This window comes from Poecilia reticulata, linkage group LG9 (genome assembly GCF_000633615.1).
Source record: "Poecilia reticulata strain Guanapo linkage group LG9, Guppy_female_1.0+MT, whole genome shotgun sequence".
Classification (NCBI taxonomy): Eukaryota; Metazoa; Chordata; class Actinopteri; order Cyprinodontiformes; family Poeciliidae; genus Poecilia; species Poecilia reticulata.
The window spans coordinates 33,745,238-33,768,163 of NC_024339.1; the positions used below are offsets into that span (position 1 = coordinate 33,745,238).

The 22,926-nt window shown below is 41.8% G+C and overlaps 1 protein-coding gene across 2 annotated transcripts in view; it reads left to right on the forward strand.

Annotated features, from left to right (window-relative positions):
* The first annotated feature begins 1,093 nt into the window (after window positions 1–1,093).
* The window catches only part of prdm6 (PR domain containing 6), an 88,630-nt gene continuing 66,797 nt past the window's right edge, over window positions 1,094–22,926 (forward strand). For both annotated transcript variants that reach the window (XM_008419500.2, XM_008419501.2), the window contains exons 1-4: window positions 1,094–1,376; window positions 2,283–2,911; window positions 12,686–12,834; window positions 14,204–14,362. In XM_008419500.2, the coding sequence (XP_008417722.1) occupies window positions 2,290–2,911; window positions 12,686–12,834; window positions 14,204–14,362 (930 nt within the window). In that variant the 5' untranslated portion in view covers window positions 1,094–1,376; window positions 2,283–2,289. The remainder of the gene's footprint in view (window positions 1,377–2,282; window positions 2,912–12,685; window positions 12,835–14,203; window positions 14,363–22,926) is intronic.

Below are 22,926 nucleotides of genomic sequence, written 5' to 3' on the forward strand. Positions count from 1 at the left end.
GTTCAGGATGAACTGGTTCACGATGAACTGGTTCACAATGAACTGAATCCTGTCTGGTCACAGTGGGAAGTTCAGCTGATGGAGGAAGAACTTGTTCATCCTCCATGGATGGATGGAGGAGCCACTCCATCCATCCATCCATCCATCCGTCCATCCTGATCGTCTCCAGAGGTCAGATCTCCTCCGTCGTTCTTCAGGATGTTATTTTCCTTAAATCTCACCATTCGGTCATAATCTGTAGTTTTACTGAGGATTCATGTTTGTCTCAGTTGGAATTCGACACTTTGGAAAAACTACAATGATGAGTTTCTGCTTGATCACACCTGAGATGGAGGCAGTGACGTCATTGCGTCATCCCCTGTTGGTCGTCAGTGGTACTGCATGACGATTCTCGTTATTTCTCATTTTAATTCCTGCCGAATAAAAATAAACAAAGAAAATCGATCAGTTTTCCTGGTTTTGGTAAATATTGTCTGAAAAGTGGCCAATAGCGCCACCTACTGGTGATGCAGTCCGAGGTTCTGTTTAGCTCCTAAAATGAACCTAAAGTTCAGTTTTACTGGCCGGAATAAAAACTGAAGAGATTTTCAGAGGTTTTTTTTTTCTGCATAAATTTCAGGATCCGTTCGGAACATCTGAAATCCAGAGAATTTGGGCCAAACTCTTGATGTTTGGGTGAAAAAGACAATAATTAAAAGAACTGGCTAACATATCTATTAATGCTGATGCAGAGAGAGTTGGAATCCAGCCGGTTCCGACCCAATTATCTGTTTATGTTGAAGACTTTTTGAATGAACTGACCTGAAGAAAAACAAACCCCAAAAAAAAAAAAAAACAGGGGAGATGAGGAGAACCGGAAGTCCAAGCTGTGGGAGTTTTTGGGAAAATGTGGATGGAGAAAAAGAAAACTGACTGAGAAAAATGTGAGAATTGTGAGTTTAAAAAAAGGCTGAGAGAAACATGTGTGTTTTAGAGAGAGAGAGAGAGAGAGAGAGGAGGAGGAGGTGGAGGAGGAGGAGGAGGAGCGGGTCGAGCAGTTTTGGCTGCGGAGACGCGCTGGACGCAGCGGACTGTCCCGGCTGGTTCTCTGCAGCCTGGAGGTGGAGAGAAGCTCCCCGCTGACTGGACATCAGCACCCGGTCGGTTCGGAACCGATCCGAGCTTTTTAAACAACTTCCGCTTTAAAAACAAACCCGGAATAAACCAGGAAGATCAGCGGAGGCTCCCCGCGTCTTCACCCCGCCGACCGCTGCCTCTGCCGGGGCGCGCTCGGAGCGGCGCACCGCTGGTCTCCGCTGGACCCAAACGGATCTCCAGTTCATTTGTTCAGATGAAACGTTCTCCAGCAGGCTGCTGAACCACTTCAGACAGAGCAGGTGAGCCTTTATGTGTTGGGTTTTATGCGTTTGTGCGCGTAAAATAAAACAGCAAAGCTGCAGTTTTAAGAGTTAAATTAATTAAACAGTTTAAGAGTTAAATTAATTAAACTGCAACAGGCTAAAGATTTTATTCAAAGACCAAATTATATCTAGAAAAGTAAATTATTGGGTCAAAACTTCAAATCTTCAGAAACGTTTAAAGGTTGAGCAACAGGACCGTTTTTTATTATTTCTCCCGTTTTAAATAATTTGATTTATTTTAATTTGCTAATAAGCATAGCAGAGATTTCATGGATTTCCTGACACTTTTTACCAATAGGAAATCAATCTGTAAAGCTAATGTCCTTTGAATTGCTCTGTTTCCTTTAAATAAAAGCGCGCAGTGCGCGAGAGTTAATGATCCAATTTACAGTTAAAGCAAAACAAAAACAACAAAAAACTCAACAGAATCTCCAGAAAACCTGATAATTATGTGGATAAATGATTTTTTTAAGTTTCTAAGCATAAGAAAAAGTGATTGTTGGGGGAAATTATTATGTTTTATCTGCTTCCGAGGATGAATTTAGAAACATTTTGCCTTAAATGTATAAAACTAAATCTGTTTCATTTGTGGGAAAAATTTATTGATTCATATATATTTATATAAATCTATAGAAATTGTTTTATTTATATACATTTATATAAATGTATACATTTGTCATGACGTTATTTTTTGTAATTATTCTGAAGAATAACTGATCAGACATCAGGAGAGAAAATAAATCTCAGTTCCAAGTGAACTCCTTTCTGACTGAAGTTGGAGTGACAGTAAAGAACCGGTTCTTTTTGTTTTCCGGGACTCTGAATGAATCTGATTGGTTTTGTGTCCTCTCTGTGTTTAATGACGCCCCCTGACCCCCGCAGTGCCGCCATGCTGAAGCCGGGTGACCCCAGCGGTTCGGCCTTCCTGAAGGTGGACCCGTCCTACCTGCAGCACTGGCAGCAGCTCTTCCCGCAGGCCCAGCTCAAGGCTCCGCTGGCCCCGCCGCCGCCTCCGCCTCCACCAGACCGCCTCGCCATCGCCGTGGACGCCCTGCGCCCGTCCCGCCTGCACGCGCACCTCCTGGCCTGCACATCCTCATCTTCCTCCACCTCTTCCTCCTCCGCAGCTCCTTCCTCCTCCTCCTCCATCTCCACCCCCGCGGGCCTCGCTCAGCTGCCCGTCCCGCAGCAGATCGCGCTCTTCGGGCAGGCGCTGGCCCCGGCGCCGGGGGCCGCGGCGGACCTGGTGGTGGTGGTCCCCCCGGACAACCAGCAGGGCCACAACCCGGCCGCGGAGCTCCTCCAGCAGGCCAAGGAGCAGCGGTGCGCGGCGGTCGGGGTGGTGTCGTCCAGCGTGAAGAGCGGCGGCGGCGGCGGCGGCGCGGAGGAGTGCGGGAAGGCTGCGGGGGGGCGATGCAAGCTGACCTCCGAGGAGCTGGACTACTACCTGTACGGTCAGCAGAGGATGGAGATCATCCCGCTGAGCAACCACACCGGGGAGCTCAACAACCGTACGTCACACACACACACACTCTCACACACACACACACACACGCACAGATGTTTCCGCGCTCTGCAGACATCCACCCATCAGTCTGTGACCTTTAACCTCTCTGGCTTTAGATCTTCTTTGATCTGTTATCTCCACATGAAAACATTCAGCAGCATAAAAAAACTCTTAAGATTTTTTCTAAATTGAAATAATTTTGCAGATTTACAGCGTGAGTTGATTTAATGATTTAAAAATATTAAACATGTTTCAATCAGCAGCATGGCAGTTCAAAGGGCTTTACGTCATATTTATGGTTTTTAATTTAAAACTTTATTCAGTTTTTTTCTCTAAAATCTGCGTTTCTAAAAAAAAAAATCTTGAAATTTTAAATTTTCTTTGATTAAAATCAGAATCAGGTGAAAAATAAACGGAAACCTTGAATTTGAAATGATTTCTCAGACAGAGGCTCGTTGGACAGGAGGAAGAGGAGGAGGAGGAAGGTTGTTGGGGTGTGGAGGGTCAGAGGTCAAAGGCCAGCAGGCTCTGAACCTGCAGATTGTCTTTTAATTTACATATTTTTTTCTGCCGGTTTTCCATTTCTAATTATAATTTGTCGAAATCAAATAAATAAGTTAAATAATTTTTGCTCATCTGAGGAGAAAAACATTTACCGGTGTTTACTTTTCTAATTTTCCCAGCTGATCTTAATTTATCATAAATAATCCTTGACGCGAGTTTGATCTTTTCTTCAAGCTTCAGTTTTTACCTCCTGTTGTTGCGCGCGCTCGTGCGCGTGGACCGACATTGACAGAGTCCCTTCATGCGTAAAAACCACTCACACTTCCACGCGCACGCGGCCCGGGACTCTCCTCTCCGCGGCGTGGGGCGTTCAGCTCGCGCGCTCTTCCGTCACAACGCACGCCAAGCGGCCCTTTGAAGCGGCGCACGTGCGGGATCAATTTAAAGGCGCGTGTCACCGTCCCCCCGTGGGATCAGTTCATTTCTCGTGAATTGTTCTGTTTCCACAAAACGTCATAATTTATATTTTATGATGTTTCCTAAACTGAAAGGCGGAAGTTCCTGTCAGAGCGCGCAGATAAATGCAGGAGAAGAAGAAGAAGACAAATAATTAATAATAAAAGTTTTAAAAAATATCTGAGCAGTTTGTTCCAATATTGCAAATAACTGTGTAAAACTGTAGACATTTGCTATTTTTATGCATAAACTTAAGTTTTTGCTAGAATAAATACATTTTAATATTAATTTAACCGTTTATTTTTTTTTACGTTTTCAGTAATTTAGCAGATATTTCAAATTAATGTGTGTCTCAGTTAATTATATTTAGTCAGTGTAAAAATACAGTATTCAGTGATATGCTGGTTCTTATTTCTGTGCATGTAATAAAATATATTCTTTCTTCCTATGATAAAATATTTTTAATTAAATATTATTATTAAGGAAGTGATAATTAATCGAAGCGTCATCGATTACATCGATTCCTCATTAACAGCTCCTTGCTGATGGCGTCTCCAAGCAGACGTAAAATAATTAATAAATATCTTAATAAAGGGTTTGATCCGTAAATCTGTTAAACTTTTAACCAATTAACTGTTTTGCTCGCGGAGCGGAAGTAGGTTGTAGTTTCCGAAAGGACGACGTCACTGTTTTTATCTCTAAGGAATTTACATAATAATAATAATAATAATAATAATAATAATAATAATAATAATAATAATAATAATAATAATAATAATAATAATAATAATAATAATAATACATTATCTACTGATATCGGAGTAATTTATGGTTGTCATAAATGTTTTTCAAACTCATAATTTAATAGAATAAAAAGCCTCACTATAAAAACGTTAACAGACTTTATTAGTCGTTTATTTTCCAGTTTAACTTTAGTTCTCGGAGTGAAAAGTGGAGGATTTTCTGCTCCTTTTTGCCACATTAGCGGCTTTATGAGCCGCATCAGTCGGACCGGATGATTTAAAACCTTCCGGAAGGACCGGAAGCCGGAAGCGCTGACTCTGATCTTCTGGATCAGAAACCTCCCAACATGTTCAGATCATCTCCGCGCCGCATCACCTTCATCCTCCTCCTCCTCCTCTTCCTCCTCTTCCTCCTCCCGGCTGTCTGCGGGCCTAAAAGCCCCGCCGCCCCTCGCTGTTCATCCCGCGGTGATAAAACGGACCATCAGCAGTAATCTGAGTCAATACGCTCCGGCAGGCCCGATGAGGGATGGAGGGACAAGCAGGAATTAATTGCTGTATATAGTTTTGTGTTTGTGGAGGAGAGAGGGGGGAGGAAGAGCGGGAGGAAGAGGAGGAGAGGGGGAGGAAGATCGATCCACCGGCCTGCCGGCCCGCTATTTATCATCCCAACACGGCCGTATGCAGGTCTCTGGGGTGTGTGTGTGTGTGTGTGTGTGTGTGTGTGTGTGTGTGTGTGTGTGTGTGTGTGTGTGTGTGTNGTGTGTGGAGAGGGGGAGGTGTAGATAAAGTCACACACTCACATGTCACTGTCTGACCTCCAACAATAATTAAACCAATAATAATAATAATAATAATAATAATAATATTAATAATAATAATAATTCAGGTCACTTTTTGTCTTTAGATTAATAATTTCAGGTCTGCTGTAATTAGTTTCACAACTATCAGATTAAAGGGTTTAAACTCTTAAGTGTTTTAGTTTAGTTTCATTGAGAATAAATATCAAATAACTATAAAGATAACTCCTGAAGCAGGCAGCAGGATATCAGTTTAAAATTAGTTTAAAAATTGAGTCACATTTTCATTTAAACCTTTTTCAGACATTTTGGAATTTTTCTTCAATTTTTCTTGAACATTCATAATTTTCAGGTTTATTAAAAGCAAATGAATGAATAAATTTCAGCAGAATAATGTTGTTCTAAAATAAAATGAGTTCCGTTTTTCCTCTGAATGCTTTAAAGTTGCTCTTCTGTTTGTCATCATTCAGTAAATATGAAGAGAAAAAATGAAGATTTGCTTCAGGGGAATTTTTTTTTTAAGTTTTAATGTAAACATTCAAGAAGATTAAAGGGTTAATCACACATTTTACTCCTTCCTGGCTTCATTTAGAGGACAAACTGAACTGCGACATTTAAATTTATACTTAAAACTGAACATTTTTTAGTGGTTTGGGTTGGAAACTTTTAGGAAAATCTGATTTATTACAAACACAAAAGGCCTAAAGACACAGAGCCGACTGCAGCACAAAGACGGGAAACTGTACATTTAACAGAAACTCATTAACGTCTACACATTAGTGTTTGTGAAGGTATATAAAATAATGATAATGGAAAGAAAAGAGTGCAATAAAGTTAGAAAGTAGATAAATTTGGAACGTTTTATCCTTATTCTAACTCAGAATTCGTTTCCTGTAAAAGAAAAGGAGTGAAAGCAGAAAAACAGGCAGAATTTGGACTTTTTGTTTGGCAGATTAAACCTGAAACGTCTTCAGTGTTTTTCTAAGTAAGATGCAGTTTGGTCAGATCCGGTCAGACGTGGTTTTATTGGAGGAGGAGGAGGAGGAGAAACGGGACGATGAAGAGCAGAAAGCACCTTCGTTAGTGGCTGAAGCGTTCAGAGGAAAGGCAGCGGGCGGCTCTGTCTGCTGCTGGTTCTGCTGGTTCTGCAGATGTTCTGTTTGGGCTCATCATCTTTTGGTTCAGTGTCTTTCATCTTTATTTTTCTCACGTTCAGAGTTTTAAACATGAAAAAGCAAAATTAATATTTAAATTAATGATGAAAGTTGCCAGCCTTGAAGACAACCTTCAATATTTTAATTGTTCTTATTATTTATTACAGGAACTTTTTCTGTTCTTCTGGCTGAAACTTGTTTAATTCATGGTAGTTTTACTTTAGACAAAATTAATTAACTGAGCAAAAGTTCAGCTTCCAAAACGAAATGATTTCTGATACTTAATGCCATTTTATAGCACAATGAAGTTACGTTGAGTACTTTATATAAAATATGATTTAAAACCAAATGTACTTCCTGATTTAATGTTTTGAAATTGGGCCTCTGTCTCTTTAAAAACTCCTGCTCTTTCTGAAGCTCCGCCTTCAGGAAGTGATCTGAACATGGCTCCTCTATTTACCTTTAACAATGTTTTTATCAGCGTTTCACTGAGAAGTGGCTCCTGTATTGAGCTCAGTACATGCAGATCCACCAGGTGTTTGCTAATTGCTGCTGGCTAGTCTGAAGGAGCTGGGTGGGGTCGTCGTCTGCTTCGTGAGGTGGAAACTCGTTGGCTTGGAAACTGCAGGTCAGAGGAGGAGCTGCACCTCGAAGGCGGGGCTAGGTCCACCCAGGTGTTTTGCAGCTTAATGGTTGCCATGGAAATTAAATGATTTCTCAAACATGCATGAAGGAATGAAGGTAACACTCCAGGTGTGTTTTTGATGAGGGAACATCATAACATGATGTAAAGCTAAAAAAAACCCATCAACTTACCGTAATACTGCAACTTTAATTTTACCAATGACTGGAAAGTGTGCAGTGGTGCCCTTCAAAGGTGGCCACGCGGGGCCATGGACCCCCTGGTAAAAGGTTGGAATGCCTCAAACGGCCACTAGAGGGAGCTTCATCAGACGCTGGCAGAAGCCTCTGACAATCAGGCAGCATTTGGTGGAGTTTTGTGGAGGTCAGATGGAGGTTGACAGCTGGACTGTTTGTCAAAAATGGGTTCATGATGACACCTGCTGATGTCACATCCTGATTCCTTCATCTTCTAGTGAAGTGGTTCCTACTCGACAGCACTGCACTTCAGAATGGGGGAATAATGACATCATAGACAAAGAGCAGAAAACCCAGAATTTAAAGAATATATTTGTAAGTTTTGCTTCAACTGCATTAAAAAAAATCCAATAGAAAATCATCCATCCATCCATTTTCTGTACACCCTTGTCCGTCAGTGGGGTCAGGAGGTGCTGGTGCCTCTCCAGCTGGCGTTCTGGGTAAGAGGCGGGGTCACCTGGACAGGTCACCAGTCTGTCGCAGGGCAGCACAGAGACACACAACCATGCACACACACACTCACACCTAGGGACAATCTGGAGAGGCCAATTAACTTGACAGTCATGTTTTTGGACTGTGGGAGGAAACCAGAGTACCAGGAGAAAACCCACCATGCACAGGGAGAACATGGAGACTCCATGCAGAAAGACCGGGAATCGAACCCAGAACCTTCTTGCTGCAAGGCAACAGCTCTACCAACTGCACCACTGTGCAGCCCCAATAGAAAATCATTATTTACATAATGCAGCGTCTGCAGCAGCATATAGAAGCAGGACAGACCTTCCTGCTTCCATTTCACTTAAAAGTTGCTAAAACTTTACTGAAAATCACTAAAGGATTATTCCCACCTGTTTAATTTACTTTAATCCAACTCACCGCAAGGCATTCTGGGTAAATACAATGAAAACAAACGTGCTAGCTTAGCGCTAGAGGGAGAAATGATTCGTAGTACTTAGTGAAAGACTAAAGAGAAATCCTTCAACTGATAAAATCTCATTCCACTCCATCTTTGTTAACATTTGTGAAGAAGGAAGTTGCTCTCAGTGTCTTCAGAGGTTTTCATGTTGTTTCCTGCAGTGGTACTTGGTGGAGCGCCCCCACAGGCGAGGAGGGGAACAGGCTGCTGAGGGGGTTTGGTTGGTTTGACTGAGAGCAGAGAGAAACAGAACCACAGCAGCTGGAGCTGGAACAGATGCTGCAACTTTGGTACCAACTGAACAGTCCACCGGACTACCAGGTGTGAAAACACCTTAAATCCGATGTGAAAATTGTCCAATCAGTGGCTGGAATGTCATGAGGACGTCTGTGATCCTGCACATCAGATTTTTACTCAAATTGTTTCAGTTTCTGCTGCTTAGAGGAACGCCTACTGGTACTCGGCATTAGCTGTGTTATTGCATAGATACGCAATTTATTTCTTTATAGAGTCAGTTTTAACTTATTTGGGTTTTTTCAGCTGTTTTTCAAGCATTTTTCTCTGTGGGCTGAAACTGCTTCTGTCTCACCTTTAACCAATAAAGGCTTTTATTTGTTCAACCTGATTCCTGCTGCCTTTAGCGAGGAGCCCAGAAAGTGTCATCCAGGAGAGTCCGGATCAGATAGACATGTTTGGGCTCAGTGTGTGGCCGCTCTTCATCTAAACTGCAAACAAACACAGATATCATCCATAATCATCATCAGATGACTGGACTGCGGGAGAGTCCAGGAGTTTGTTACTGAACCTCTGGTTTCAATGCTTCAGCTGGCAGCAGGTCAGGAAATGATGCAAAATCTCAACAGGGGAGTCACAGAGCGTGTTGTGAAACCGGCTAATTCTCATTACTACACTGCAAAATGTTTCAATTAGAGCAACCATTAAAAAGCTCTCTGCAGCAATCCTGTAAATTAGAACGTTTCCCTCAGATTCCTCTGAGAGTTCTGGGAACAGAGCGACTCAGTCCGTCTGCTGGAGGTGGACCGGAGAACCGAGTCCGAATCACAGACGGCCCGGCTCAGCCTCATCAGCACCGTACCGGTCAGGACTACAGCTGTTGATGTAGCCCTGAGGCGGCGTCCGGCGTGAGGAGGTTTATGTTTTAGAAAGAACAGAATGAAATGACAGCTGGACGTGTTTGTAGCTGCTAGCATGTCTTCCAGGTCGGCTTGGACATTTATCATATGGTTTATCATTTAGCCTGAAAAATGTCCTATCATGGTGGGGCTGTGATGTGATGCATTTCTCTGACTCAGGCTGCTTTCATAATTTTGAGCCATTGTTTACGTCCTGATTTATCACTTCTGGCTTCTTCTGTGCAGAATCAGGATGCATGTCTCACAACAATGACGTAAAGGTCAGAATAAATGCGAAATGACTGTTCAGGCTGCAGACGCTTCGAAAACAATCAGATACTTATTTGATTTAGTTCCGCATTTGGAAGTGGGAGGCATTGGATATCAGAACTGTGTCACTCAGAGGGCTGAGAAAACCTCTGATTTGGGTCTCAGCCGCCTCTCTGATTCTGTGTTTTGTTGTTTTTATCAGTCATTTCTTGCTGTTCTGAGTTTTTTTTTTTTTAGGTTTCTCTGTTTCAATCTAACTTTGGTCACTGTGGGTCTGATTTCCTTCTGCAGTCCATCCTTGTTCTTCCTGGAGAATCTGAAACCTGTTCTTGAGGTTTCCGTATACCTTGTACTTTCTGATGATGCATAAATCTGTTTTTTCAGGTGAAACACTTTCAGCAGCAGTTTTCTGTCATTTTGATGTCGTGATGGTTGCATGATTCTTTGCTAGCATAAGAGGAAAATGGTTTAGCTCAGGTTTTGGAGGAACAAGGCTGATAATTATATCAATGGATGGATTTTATCTGCATTTCTTTATATTATTTCTATTATTTTTTCATACCACCTCGAAAACATTTTGTAATGAACTTCGTAAAGCAGAAAGTATTTAAAACACAACTATCCCTGCAAAGCTTCTGGCTATTAAATGATTTTGTTAGTTTTCTTACACTCATGTGGAAACTTTTCGAGTACTCACGCAAACGTCTCCACTTTAGGTGAATCCCAGATTTCTGTCCTTAAAATCAAAACAAAAACAAACAAAAAGCCATCATTAACAGAAACACATGGAGAATTTTTCCCATTTACTCAGCCATGAACCAGGGCTGCACTTTGCGGTTAATAAATGACTTTAATATGATTTAATTAACTCCCATTCATCATGGTGTAAAAGCAGCTGCCAGTCTATCAAATGGAAAATGTTTTCATTTTGGGAAAGTCAGAAAAAACAACATTCACATCCTGTTTCTCTCAGCCTTTGTGGGAGTTTTCTGTCCAGATAATCATCTCTCATTATGTTGCTACAGTCAATTAGCATCCATTACTGTCAGACTGCATCTGTAAGTAAATGTTGACACTCACTAACTCCAGGCAATATGCTGCGCGCTACATTAGCGTAGAAAAACACCACAGAGGACTTTTTTCCCCTCATTTGGACTTTATTGTGGAAACAGGATCCTTTTTTCATCAGTTTCAGTTTTTCACACAGTCAGGAACAAAATAATTCCCGTGGAGCGTTTTAAAAAAAAAGGTTTTAAAGCAGACGGGGCCAAACTGTGGACTTGCCTGTTGGTTGTTTTAAGGCCTGGAGATTGAAAACTAAAAGTCAGGTTTTTAAAGACGGTGAGTAAAAAACACACAAGGAAAACCTAATACTGAGCAAAACATCAAACAATGCTAACTTAAAACTACTAAACACATTAAGAGATGAAAAGCCAAGCTAATGCACAGGTCAGTGAAATTTCTAAAAAGTGAATAAATAAATAGGTGAATTGATAAATAAATGAAATTGAGAAAAAAATGAAAAATGATACGTAAATTAATGCATGGGAAAATCTTTCTTCTTCTTTTGCGTCCCTTCACAATAATGTACTGATCAGTTCATGCAGCATAAATTAATACTGAGAGTCTTTCATTATACTTTCTGCTATAACGTAAGGCTTCGTAAGGTTTGTCCTTGTTTGTGAGATCTCTGAAGTTTTATTTCTTCCTTAGGATAGAAATGCACCACAAACCTTTGTGCAAAAGCAAAACAGACCAAACATGGAATTTCCATCTCTTTTAAGATGTAAACAAACTTTCAATAAGAAGGAAAGAAAAAAAATATACATTTATAAACTATCTGGACTATTTCTGAGTTATAGTCACGGGGTAATAAAGTCAGATCTGACAGTTTTGATTGTGTCTCTTTTGTGTTGGTTAATAAAAGGCTGTTTTCATTTGCAGCTCCATCTCAACCTCACACAAACATGAACATGCAGTAAATAAATCGATTTTCAATCAATTTTTACACCAAAGAGCCAAGAATACATAAACACGTTTTCACTGAGGCTCTTTAAATGTTTATAGATTTGAAAATTTAAACTCTTATTTGTAACTGTGTACAAAATAGACCAGTAAATACTGCTGTAAGTTTTGCGAGGTAACGCAAAAGATTTTTTTCTCCCCATGTCCCTTAGCGGCCTCCGTACTAACCTTCTGTTTCAGTTTGTTTTTCACAAAAACAGACGCTGGTAAGTTATTTAGAAATGCTGTAAATTGTTTATGTTTTATTTATTTATTTTTTGCTTTAGTGTTTCTAACTGTGCGAGGTTTCTGAGGGATAAAAATAAAGTTTGAAAGATTTGTTGCAGTTATAGCTGAGCTTGCTAGCGTTAGCAGCTCTAAGCTAATGGTTTCTTCCAGAAACTTCGTTCACGCTTAGCATAACGTAACATTTCACAAAACCGGCGTAATGATGAACAAATAAATAAATAAAAAAACTAGTTTGAAATAGTAATAATCTGTCGAGACTGAAAATCCTGAGCTTTGAAATTTTGAGCACTAAATTAGCAACAAGTGTCTAAATCTGGTGAACGGAAAGTTAGCAGGTGTCAGTTGATTCACACCGTAGTTTTTAATTGAACGGGACATTTTAAAGCTATTTTTACATGTTGATGAGCAAGTTTATATCTGACTTAAATGCTGGTGAAGACCAGAGCTGCTGTAAATAATGCATAATTGTAGCATCTTTGGATAATTTGTGGTGAACATTTGGAAATGTTGCTGTATTTGATTCTGCTCGTGTTGAATGTTGTGCTAACTGATTAATGTGTTGGTGATTCTAGTTGTGTAATTCAAACTAAATAAATCAAAAGTGTCACTCGGAGACCTAACTAACGGAGAGCACACAGTTAAACTTTAAAACTCTTCCGTTTCTCTGCAGGTTGCGACATGTGTGCAGATAACAGGAACGGTGAGTGTCCGATGCACGGCCCTCTTCACTCGCTGCGCCGCCTGGTGGGCACCAGCAGCACTGCAGCGCCTGTTCCTCTGCCGGACGTCCCTGATTGGCTGAGGGATCTGCCCAGAGAGGTGACGTCTGCATACCTGTCTCTCCTCTGAAATGTGAACTATTTATGTTTGTTTGGAGGAAATCTTGAGGCTCAAAGATAAAGATAAAGTTAATATTTTCAGGTTGCAAATTTAATGTGTTGCTAAGCCTCTAATTTACTGATCAAATTTAATGTTTACTCTGCTTTATGAGGTCTTTACACACACAAATGTAAACTATCAGATAACATCTGAATTGGACCTGTCACTACGCATCATTTAATAACGATAAATTAAAATCAAGTGGTCGTCCTGCCTCAAGTGGAGGAGTTTAAGTATCTGGGGATCTTGTTCATAATGAGGGAAGAAGGGAGATCGACAGGCGGATTGGGGCAGCGTCTGCCGTGAAGCGGGCGCTGTACCAGTCCGTCGTGGTGAAGAGAGAGCTGAGCCAAAAAGCGAAGCTCTCGATTTACCGGTCGATCTACGTTCCCACCCTCATCTATGGTCATGAGCTTTGGGTCATGACCGAAAGAACGAGATCACGGGTACAAGCGGCCGAAATGGGTTTCCTCCTCCGCAGGGTGGCTGGGCTCTCCCTTAGAGAGAGAAGCTCGGTCATCCGGGAGGGACTCAGAGTAGAGCCGCTGCTCCTCCACGTCGAGAGGAGCCAGTTGAGGCTCGGGCATCTGGTCAGGATGCCTCCTGGACGCCTCCCTGGTGAGGTGTTCAGGTCCCACCGGGAGGAGGGGAGACCCAGGACACCTGGAGGGACGATGTCTCTGCTGGCCTGGGAACGCCTTGGGATTCCCCCGGAGGAGCTGGAAGAGGCTGGGGAGGGAAGTCTGGGCCTCCCTTCTGAAGCTGCTGCCCCCGAGACCCGACCCCGGATAAGCGGAAGAAAATGGATGGATGGATGAAATTAAAATGAGCTCAATAAATTTCCATTTTTAGAATAATTGTTTTCTCTTTTGTCTTCTCTGTTTCGAAGGACAATTTTCATAATTCATTTTATTTGTTGCTTTGTTCATTTATTTTGTCTTCCAGTTCGTGGGTTAAATGTTAATCAGAATTTAAAGTTTACTGATTTTTAAAATGTGTTCTTGTATTATTAGGCGATTAGCATTATGTTATTGAAAATGGTCTCAAAACAACAATATTATCGTTTATCACAATAAGTTATTTTATTCTCACAGACATAATCTGAAAACAAAACAAAAAAAAAAATCAAAATAACCAAAAGATGAATAAAGTTAAGAATAAGAATAAAGCATGGTTAGATGATGAAACATAAAGATTTCTCAGTTAATCTCAGTTTATCTCCATCATTCTTTCTGCTGCATTATTTTTAAGCTGTGGATCAAAGAGCCAGACTGCAGAGTTTTAATTAGCTGTTCCTCGTTAACTGCAGGTGTGTCTCTGCACCAGTACGGTTCCCGGTCTGGGTTACGGGATCTGTGCCGCCCAGAGGATCCCTCAGGGAACCTGGATCGGCCCGTTCCAGGGCGTCCCCCTCCTGGTGGACAAACTGCACTCCGGGGCCGTCAGGAACACCAGACACCTGTGGGAGGTGAGTTCATCCCAACGCCTCCGAGTGACGACAAAAACTTTGGATCCGGTCAAACTGAGACGATGCTGAAGAAAATATGCAGAGAACCCAAACACTGCAGTCATGTCAGGGTGGCACGACTTGGACTTGATTTTACTCAAAAGTATCTGTCTAGAAAATTACTCAAATAAGAGTAAAAAACATTTAGGTACAAAGTTACTCAGGTACTGAGTTACTGATCAAATTATCAATCACTTGATATTCAAGAATGACATCATCAGACAGACCAAAATATAAAGTTAAGTGGAAATTTTGTCATTTCCACGGCAAAAATGGCAACAATTCATACAAGTAACAAAAAATTACAAAATCAGGCAAAAGAAAATTTTTTCCAAATCATCCATCCATCCATCCATCCATCCATCCATCCATCCATCCATCCATCCATTCATCCATTCATCCATTTTCTTACACCCTTGTCCCTCAGTGGGGTCGGGAGGTGCTGGTGCCTCTCCAGCTCATGTTCCGGGCGAGAGGCGGGGTCACCTGGACAGGTCACCTGGACAGGTCGCCAGTCTGTCACAGGGCAACACAGAGACACACAACCATGCACACACACACTCACACCTAGGGACAATTTGGAGAGGCCAATTAACCTGACAGTCATGTTTTTGGACTGTGGGAGGAAACCGGAGTACCCGGAGAAAACCCACCATGCACAGGGAGAACATGGAGACTCCGGGAATCAAACCCAGAACCTTCTTGCTGCAAGGCAACTGCTCCACTGTGCAGCCTTTTCCAAATCAGTTTCTTTCAATAAAAAAAACTTAAAGCGTAACAAAAACTGCAGGTGAGTCTGTCTGGTGAATTTATGGCTAAAACATTAGTTTTTCATTCAGTGGGTAGAAAATCCAGAAATTTTACTGAAGAAAGAGTAAAGATACTTCATAATAAAATTGGTAAAAATACTCCAGTAAGTATATGTTTTCAAAAAGTGACTGAAGTAAATGTAATGGAGTAAATGTAACTAGTTACTACCCATGTACATATTTACATGTGATCTGATTGAAGCTTACTTGACGTGACCTCAGACATCCATCATTACACTTTTTGATCTCATCATAGAGCTGATAAATGTGATCATTTAAGATTTTTAAAGTTCAAACTGGATGTGAGGGATGCATGTCTGTGTTAGCAAGAGAGGTGTCATGGCCGCTGTCATGTCTCAGATCATTGATCAGAGCAGATTGTATTTACATGCAGAGGCAGGAGAAAGTCAATGTGGCCGTTAGAAACAGCTGCATTAGCATGAGACAGCGGGGCGGGACTGAGGCATGCTGGGAGACGGACACAGAGACAGATGAGTCCCCGGTGACTGAGCCGCTAAAGGTCAGCCTGGCGCTGCCGACCGGACATCAGTCTCTCTGCTGCTGAACGGTGGAGGGGAGGTCAGAGGTCAGCGGAACCGAGGGGACACAATGGCCGAGTCTGGCAGCAGAAAGCAGAACCTAAACATGGAGGAGGAAAAGGTTTATTGATGATGTTTTTAATGTAACGAGGAACTGTTGGTCGCTAACAGGATTCATCTCCATTTCTTTAGTTGAAATTATGAAACATCTGAAAGATAACGAGCAGATTTTAGCTCGGAGAACTGCTGGCTGAAAACCCGGCATCAGAAACCAGCTGAGTAATCTGATCCTTCCTGATGTTCTTCTTAAAGACTCGACTTTCAGATCCGTTCATCTTCTAATCGTTGTTTTAGGCCTGAAGTCGTCGAGGCACAAAATGGATTTTGTCTGGAAAAGTTTGGAAGTTTGGAAACGTGTAGTGACCGTTTCCCTCCACTTCGAAATGTTGAGAGCCTGCAGATTTTTGGGCAAACCTGTATGGAAACATTTTACAGAACAAAATTATGCCACTTATTATCTAATAAATTGTCAGTAATTTTTTTTGGCACAGTTTATTTGGACCCGGCGCGTTTATTCTGGACCCTGTTTGGCCCTCAAACCAGCCTTTGGATCTCGTCGGCCCTGGAGAAACGCTGATCCGATAATCTGCCTGTACCCGTTGCCACGGTATCGGCTGCCAGGCTGCAACCGGTCATTAGGTCCATCGATGAAGAAACGGTGCACACAGATCTCATTAAAACCAGCGGCTGCTAAACGCTCTTATTGACGCCCCCCAAAACAGGAAGTGATGTCTGTCCTATAGCCAATCAGGGAGCTTGTGTCATGTTGTCTATGGCATTCAGGAAGGGCCAGCTTTAATTGAGATACTTGCCGTTACGTTTGGATGCAGCAGTAAAGGATTTTCTGGTGCTGCAGTATTTTACGACGAGATAAATTGATCTCCTTCCAGGAAGAGTTACGGAGGAATAATCCTGCGTCGCTCCGACCCGAGGCGCCGTGACAAACGCTCCGTTTTCCTCCGGTGATTACGCTTCAACTCTGAATAAACACACAAATTAGATTTTTCTGTAGAAGAGAGACTAAATGTTGAAGGTTTATTTCAGGTTTAGTGAACAGATAAAAGCATCTTACATAGTGAATGATCGTAATTAATAGATGAGATATTTTACAGTTTGAAGCTTGAGCTTCAGTTGCATAAATACGTTTGGTGGTGGCAGCCTGGCGGTACAGCCTGGCGGTGGCAGCCTGGCAGTGCAGCCTGGCAGTGTAGCCTGGTGGTGCAGCCTGGTGGTGGCAGCCTGGCAGTGCAGCCTGGCAGTGCAGCGTGGCGGTACAGCCTGGCGGTGGCAGCCTGGTGGTGGCAGCCTGGCAGTGTAGCCTGGCGGTACAGCCTGGCGGTGGCAGCCTGGCAGTGCAGCCTGGCAGTGTAGCCTGGTGGTGGCAGCCTGGCGGTGGCAGCCTGGCGGTTCAGTGGCTCAGATCACTTCCAGTTCAGAATGATGTATTAGTTTCACTGAAACAAACTAGAGAGTCCGTCTGCTGGAAGTCCACATTCTCATAGGACAGCAGATCACTGTGAGTTACAGTCCAATCGGTTCTTTTGAGTTCTGCTGCCTTGTCTGAGTTCCTGTCAGATCAAAGTCCAAACATCTAAAAACTCACACAAATAAGGAAACTTTTCTGAACCTCTTAGAAAAAACGGAGACGTTTGGTTCCTGCTACGGTTGATGTTATAAAGGACTGGGTTTGCATCAGAGAAGCTTTCAGACGGACGGTTTGTGCTGATTGGCCGGGCCGGGCCGGGCCGGGCCGGGCCTCGCGGCGGGATCGTTCGGGCCGGTCCTGATTGAAAAGAATGTGCAGTAAAAACAGGAGAAACGCTTGGATGCCCGCGGCTCTGACCTCTCCCCGCTGGCTTCTGCTCACTTTTTCTTTTGGAGACATCAGAGGCCCAACTGCTGGAGCAGAGAGAGAAAAAACAAGAGACCAACATCTAAACTTCAGAACAGCTTCAGGGAAAATATTTGGCCAGTGCGGGACGCTGATGGGACGCTGACGGGACGCTGGAGGACGGAGGAAAATCCAAAACGCCGGTCGGCTGTTGGCTTCACTCTGCCTGGTAAACTGTTTTCTTTGTGTGCGAGTGTTTGTCAGTCCGTCCATCATGGCGTTGCTGCAGATTTCCCCCTGACTCTGTTTGCAGCGGTTTGTGGTCGCAGCGTTCGCCGCAGCGCTGCTATGCTTTCTGACTGATGTCATCATTTCATGTTTGTTCTCTGGGTTTTATTAAAGGCTCCCATCGCCTTTGACATCATCGCTCTGTTTACAGAATCGTAAATGGTTTCTGTCAGACATCAGATGGTTTTCTACATGCTTAGATTTCAGTGAGGCAAACGTGTTTTTATCACAATGATGATATGAAGAATCTGCAGCTGTTAATGTTCCTCGATGGGAACTTGTGTCTCCTGCAGAAGTTCAGGCGTTTTCTGGTGAACTTTCCAGGAACTCAACCACTATTTTCCTCCTTTTCTCTTCTTCCTGCGAAGAGCTGCGTCTGTTTGTGCTGCATCATGTTTTCACACGTAGGCTGATAATGTCCAGTTTAAATAACGGAGCCCAGAGATTAAAGTGTTTTTCATGGCTGATGTTGTCACTGCATTCTTGCACTGTTGTAATTCCACAGCCGTGTTTTTCTAACACCGTCTGTTTCTGGCTCTGTATGAAGTTTTTGTTTTTTTATTGATGTTTCCCAATCTGTGGTTCTGGTAACATCCAGTGGGACGTCGTGGTGCTCAACCTCTGGACCTCAGTAGTTACACTAGAATTAGTATTTTTCTTAAAAAGCATCTTTAAATCTCATAAAGGCTCAGAGCAGCTGTTTGCTTTACAGCTGGTACTTTACTGTTCACTCAAAAACATTTGAGCCGCATTTAGTTGTTTATTTTCTTTTACTCTTTCAGTCTCAGAAATCTTTCATTTTTTTACATTTTGAACTTAAATGTGTGAATTTGGGTGAGATAAACTTAAGATGTGTTAACGTTTTGCTAATTTTGTCTCCAAGAGTTGAATAATGAGGGTTTTTAAGTTAAAGAAGGAAAAGGAGTGGGGATTATTTCCCAGGATGCTTAGCGTCCTGTTACTTTGACTGTCCTCCTGTGTTACTAGCTGAGGACGATGTCTGCTCACGCTGCTGAAGCTCGGTTCAGAATTAGTATTTCAGCAAAAAGTCATTGTAATTATTATCATTATTATCAGGTTTTTTATTTATGCTGTTCAATTTGAATCAAGAATTTAAATTAGTGGAAATTAAGGTAAGTAAATTAACTCTTAAGTTTAAAATGTGAGCTTGTTCAACTAGATGGAAGCAGTTTTTGCATAATGTGAAATAATAATGTGGTTTAAAATACAGCATTAAGTTTAATGAGATATATAAAGTTATAAACAATTTTTATATAACTCATGTTTTGTTATTACATCAACTTAATGTTTTTCATTTCTGAGTTAAAAAAAATTCTAGTTGACTTGATTTTTTTCAGGTTAAACTATCTTCAGATGTTTTACAGTGCAGGTCTATCAAATCTGTACCTGCATATTTTGGTTTTGTCATTTTGTCAGTCAAAACACAATTATCTCTATTATGGTGAGTTTACGGTCATTTTTCCTTTTCTCCACACAGAAAATAAAAACAGTGAACATAATTAAAATAAATATTTTAAATAAAAGAACTGAAAATTATGCATATAATCGTTTTTAGCTTCTAAGATGTCTGCTAACAAATTATGGATCATAAAATAATTACAGTAATGATTGTGTGATGTTTTTACTGCGTGTCAAGTGAAGCCTGGTGTAACTCAGTTTGTAACTTGAGCCGCTGAGAACTGTAAAAAATGTGTGAAAACCAGAAGCTGAGAAAAAGCGAACTTGTGAAAACATTTTGATAGATGGCCTCCAGCTCGTCCTCTTCTCTCACTTCGTGGAAAAACGTCTTGATGTCGTCTGGATTTCTGTTGTTTATGGTTGATGTGAGTCACATGATCATTTTATTATGATCTTATTGCTAATAGGACGCCAAACTGTTTCACCTATTAGCTAAATTGTTCTGACAAAACAGCAGAAACTGGGAGGGATTGTTGTAACTCACAGGTGTCAAACTCAAGGCCCGGGGGCCAAATCTGGCCCGCCATAGCTTTTTATGTGGCCCTCTGGACTCCAAATTACATCAATGAGTCCTTCCAGTTTTTCACAAATCTGCAAAAATCACACAAAGTCAACAAATTTCCACATTTTTGTCCTGATTTTACTGCTAATTTTCTCAAAATTGGTCAAAAACATTGAATCCGTAACTGATGCAGCGAGTGATAAAGAGTCACATTTATCATACATTAGTGTAAATACTGTAAAAAAAACCCAATTATAAATATTTCTTAATTTTCACCACAAAATTTGTCATTTTGATTGCAAAAATAAACACTAAAATAATCACAAATCTTGGAGGAACAGCTATTTATTGATATTTTAACAGTTTTATTGGTTTTATCAATAGATTCTGGTGCAACCGGCCCTTTAAGAACATTCAGATTTTTGATTCGGCCCAAAATCAAAATTAGTTTGACACCACTGTTGTAACTAATGCAGCATTTTTCTACAATCAGGCGGAGGAAAATCTGTGGGATAATTTAATATCGTCTTGTTCTGGATTTTCTGACAGCTTTGATACTTTCATCATCTCTGGATCCTCATCCGATCTTTCTCTGAACCCATTTCTCCTGAAACTTTTCACATTAAACATAATTTATTTCAGCTGATACACAAACACAGTTTCCTGTTTCTGAAATCTTTTAGTTTTCCATCTTGATGTGTTGTTTGGTGAAACTGTTTCTCGTCATGTTTGACTCTGTGACACGTCTGACTGAGAACAGCGGACATGTTTGTGTGCGGCGCCGGTTTGCCTCCTGTAATCCTCTCCGTTGTTGCAGCCGTGTTTCCTGTTGGAGCTGAAAGCAGCCTGCTCTGAGCTGACTGGACAACAAAATACGACTTACAGTGAAAAAGAGGATTCCGATCAGCTCCATTTGAAAATTATTGCCTCTTTTTTCACAACATGACTGGAGGTCTTTGCTGCAGGTGTCCAAACTGTTGGCTTGGGGGCTAAAAATGTCACGTTGAAACGACTCTGAGGGCCACAAAATCCTAATAGCAAAAATGAAAAAACTGTTTTACCTGCTAAATAAGAGATAAACTGAAAACACAATATTTTAAAGTATTGAGCAAAGCAGTCGGATTCCTCTAGATGAGATGTTCAGATTGTAGATTTAAAACAAAAAAGGTTTGTCGTATAAAAAAACCTTTAACTATACAGTGAATTTTTCATCTTCTGATTTATTTTTTTGTCTTTTTAGTAACAAGATCAGAACATGGCTCAGTCCAGCGTCAGTTTGAGCTTATTAACCTAAAATGCTCAGGTTGTGTTTTAAGTCACTGGAGGTTTTTTTGGTGTTAATAGAAGTTCAAACCTGGATGAAGACTTTGCGTTGCTCCATCAGTGAAAACTTCACCCAACATGGTTTTTAAATCCCATCAACTGGCCTGTGATCGAGGGCCGCTCTGACTTGTTTTGAGGTCCACAAACGGCCCGCGGACCGCACTTTGGACATCCCTGCTCTACTGTTTAGTTTTAGGTTTTAACTGGTTTGATTTTTCTGCGCCGTCCATCTTGTTTTGTGTTTTTCTGTCATAAAACGGCGAGGCGGACCCGGGAGAGGCGGTGACCTCTGGGTCGCCTGCGGTCGGCTGCAGTGAAACCGCCGTTCGGCTCGGCGCTGTTTGGTTAAACCCTCCCTGTGAGTCGGATCGAAGCCGCTCTCATTCCTCGCTCTGTGTGACTTCACTCTGTAGGCCCGATAACCGCAGGGCGCTGCAGAACAAAGCCCGGGGCTTTCCGCCAGGACCGGCGTGTCAGAATAACACGCATGTGTTCATGTGTGCAGCCTCTTCATTAACCGCCGAAGGTTTGATCTGCGTGTTTTCCTCAAACTTTCTGCTGTTTCTGCAGCAGCTCCACCTGCTGTGACGAGCTCCAGTAACTACTGTTTTCTTTAAGTCTGAAAATGTGAAAGTTTTATGATGTTTAGTCTGTAAATAATTGACAAGGTGTGAAAAATTCATTTTTTTAAAAAGCTGGCGACATTCTGGGAGGGTTTTAAAAACATATTCTGGAAACGGGAAAGCAAACCATCCCACATCTCTAGCAGATTTGTAGAAGCTCACATGTGTTGCTTTATTTGGCTCTGAAGGATCTCGCCTCTGCATAAAACTGCTAAAATGGTCCGCAGACAAAAACGATGTAAAATCTCTTGTTAAAGCAGTTTTCAGCGGTCAGTGCAACACGTCGTCTGCAGCTTCATGATGAGAGATGCTCAGCTAGACAGCTGGTGAACGTTATTTACCCAGAACCTCTGCAAACAGCAGATCTGTGAAAGGAGAAGAAAGGACAGCAAACATCAGAGAGGAGGGAAAGGTGCTGAACACCAGGAGGAAAACCTGGAGACGGAGTCACTGCAGAGCCATGAATGTTCACAACCTCAGCACAGAGTTTACAGCTAAGTGTGATACATGGATCGGCACGGAAATGTTGCTGCGTTACATTGAGAAACTCACAGAGACGTTCTGGCTTGTTTTACAAAAAAAATATGAAAAACTGATTTTTTTTTTTGTCTTTTTCCAAAATTAACAGTTTTTTATCCTTTTGGAGATGCTTGTCTCGTTTATCAGAAACAATCTTATTGGTTGAAATAAGTTTTAATTTAATAATATTAAATCTGGGAGGAGTATGAACACTGTCAGGCTTTAACTGTACGAGGACGTTCAGAGGATAATGTAGTAAACATTAGATCACAAAGGATGTTTCTCAGTTTCACAGGGAACCAACCGTCTGGCCTGCAGGTCCATCACCAGCCGTCCAGTTCAATGTCTGACTTTTATTTCATGTTTCATGTGAAACTTACAGAGACAGCAGCTGATTAGTCAATAGTTTGATCCGTTTGGACTGATGGATGCAACACTGTGGGTGGTGTTAGTGGGTGGTGGGGCCCTGTCCTGTCCTGTCCTGTGGGTGGTGCTAGTGGGTGGTGGGGCCCTGTCCTGTCCTGTCCTGTGGGTGGTGTTAGTGGGTGGTGG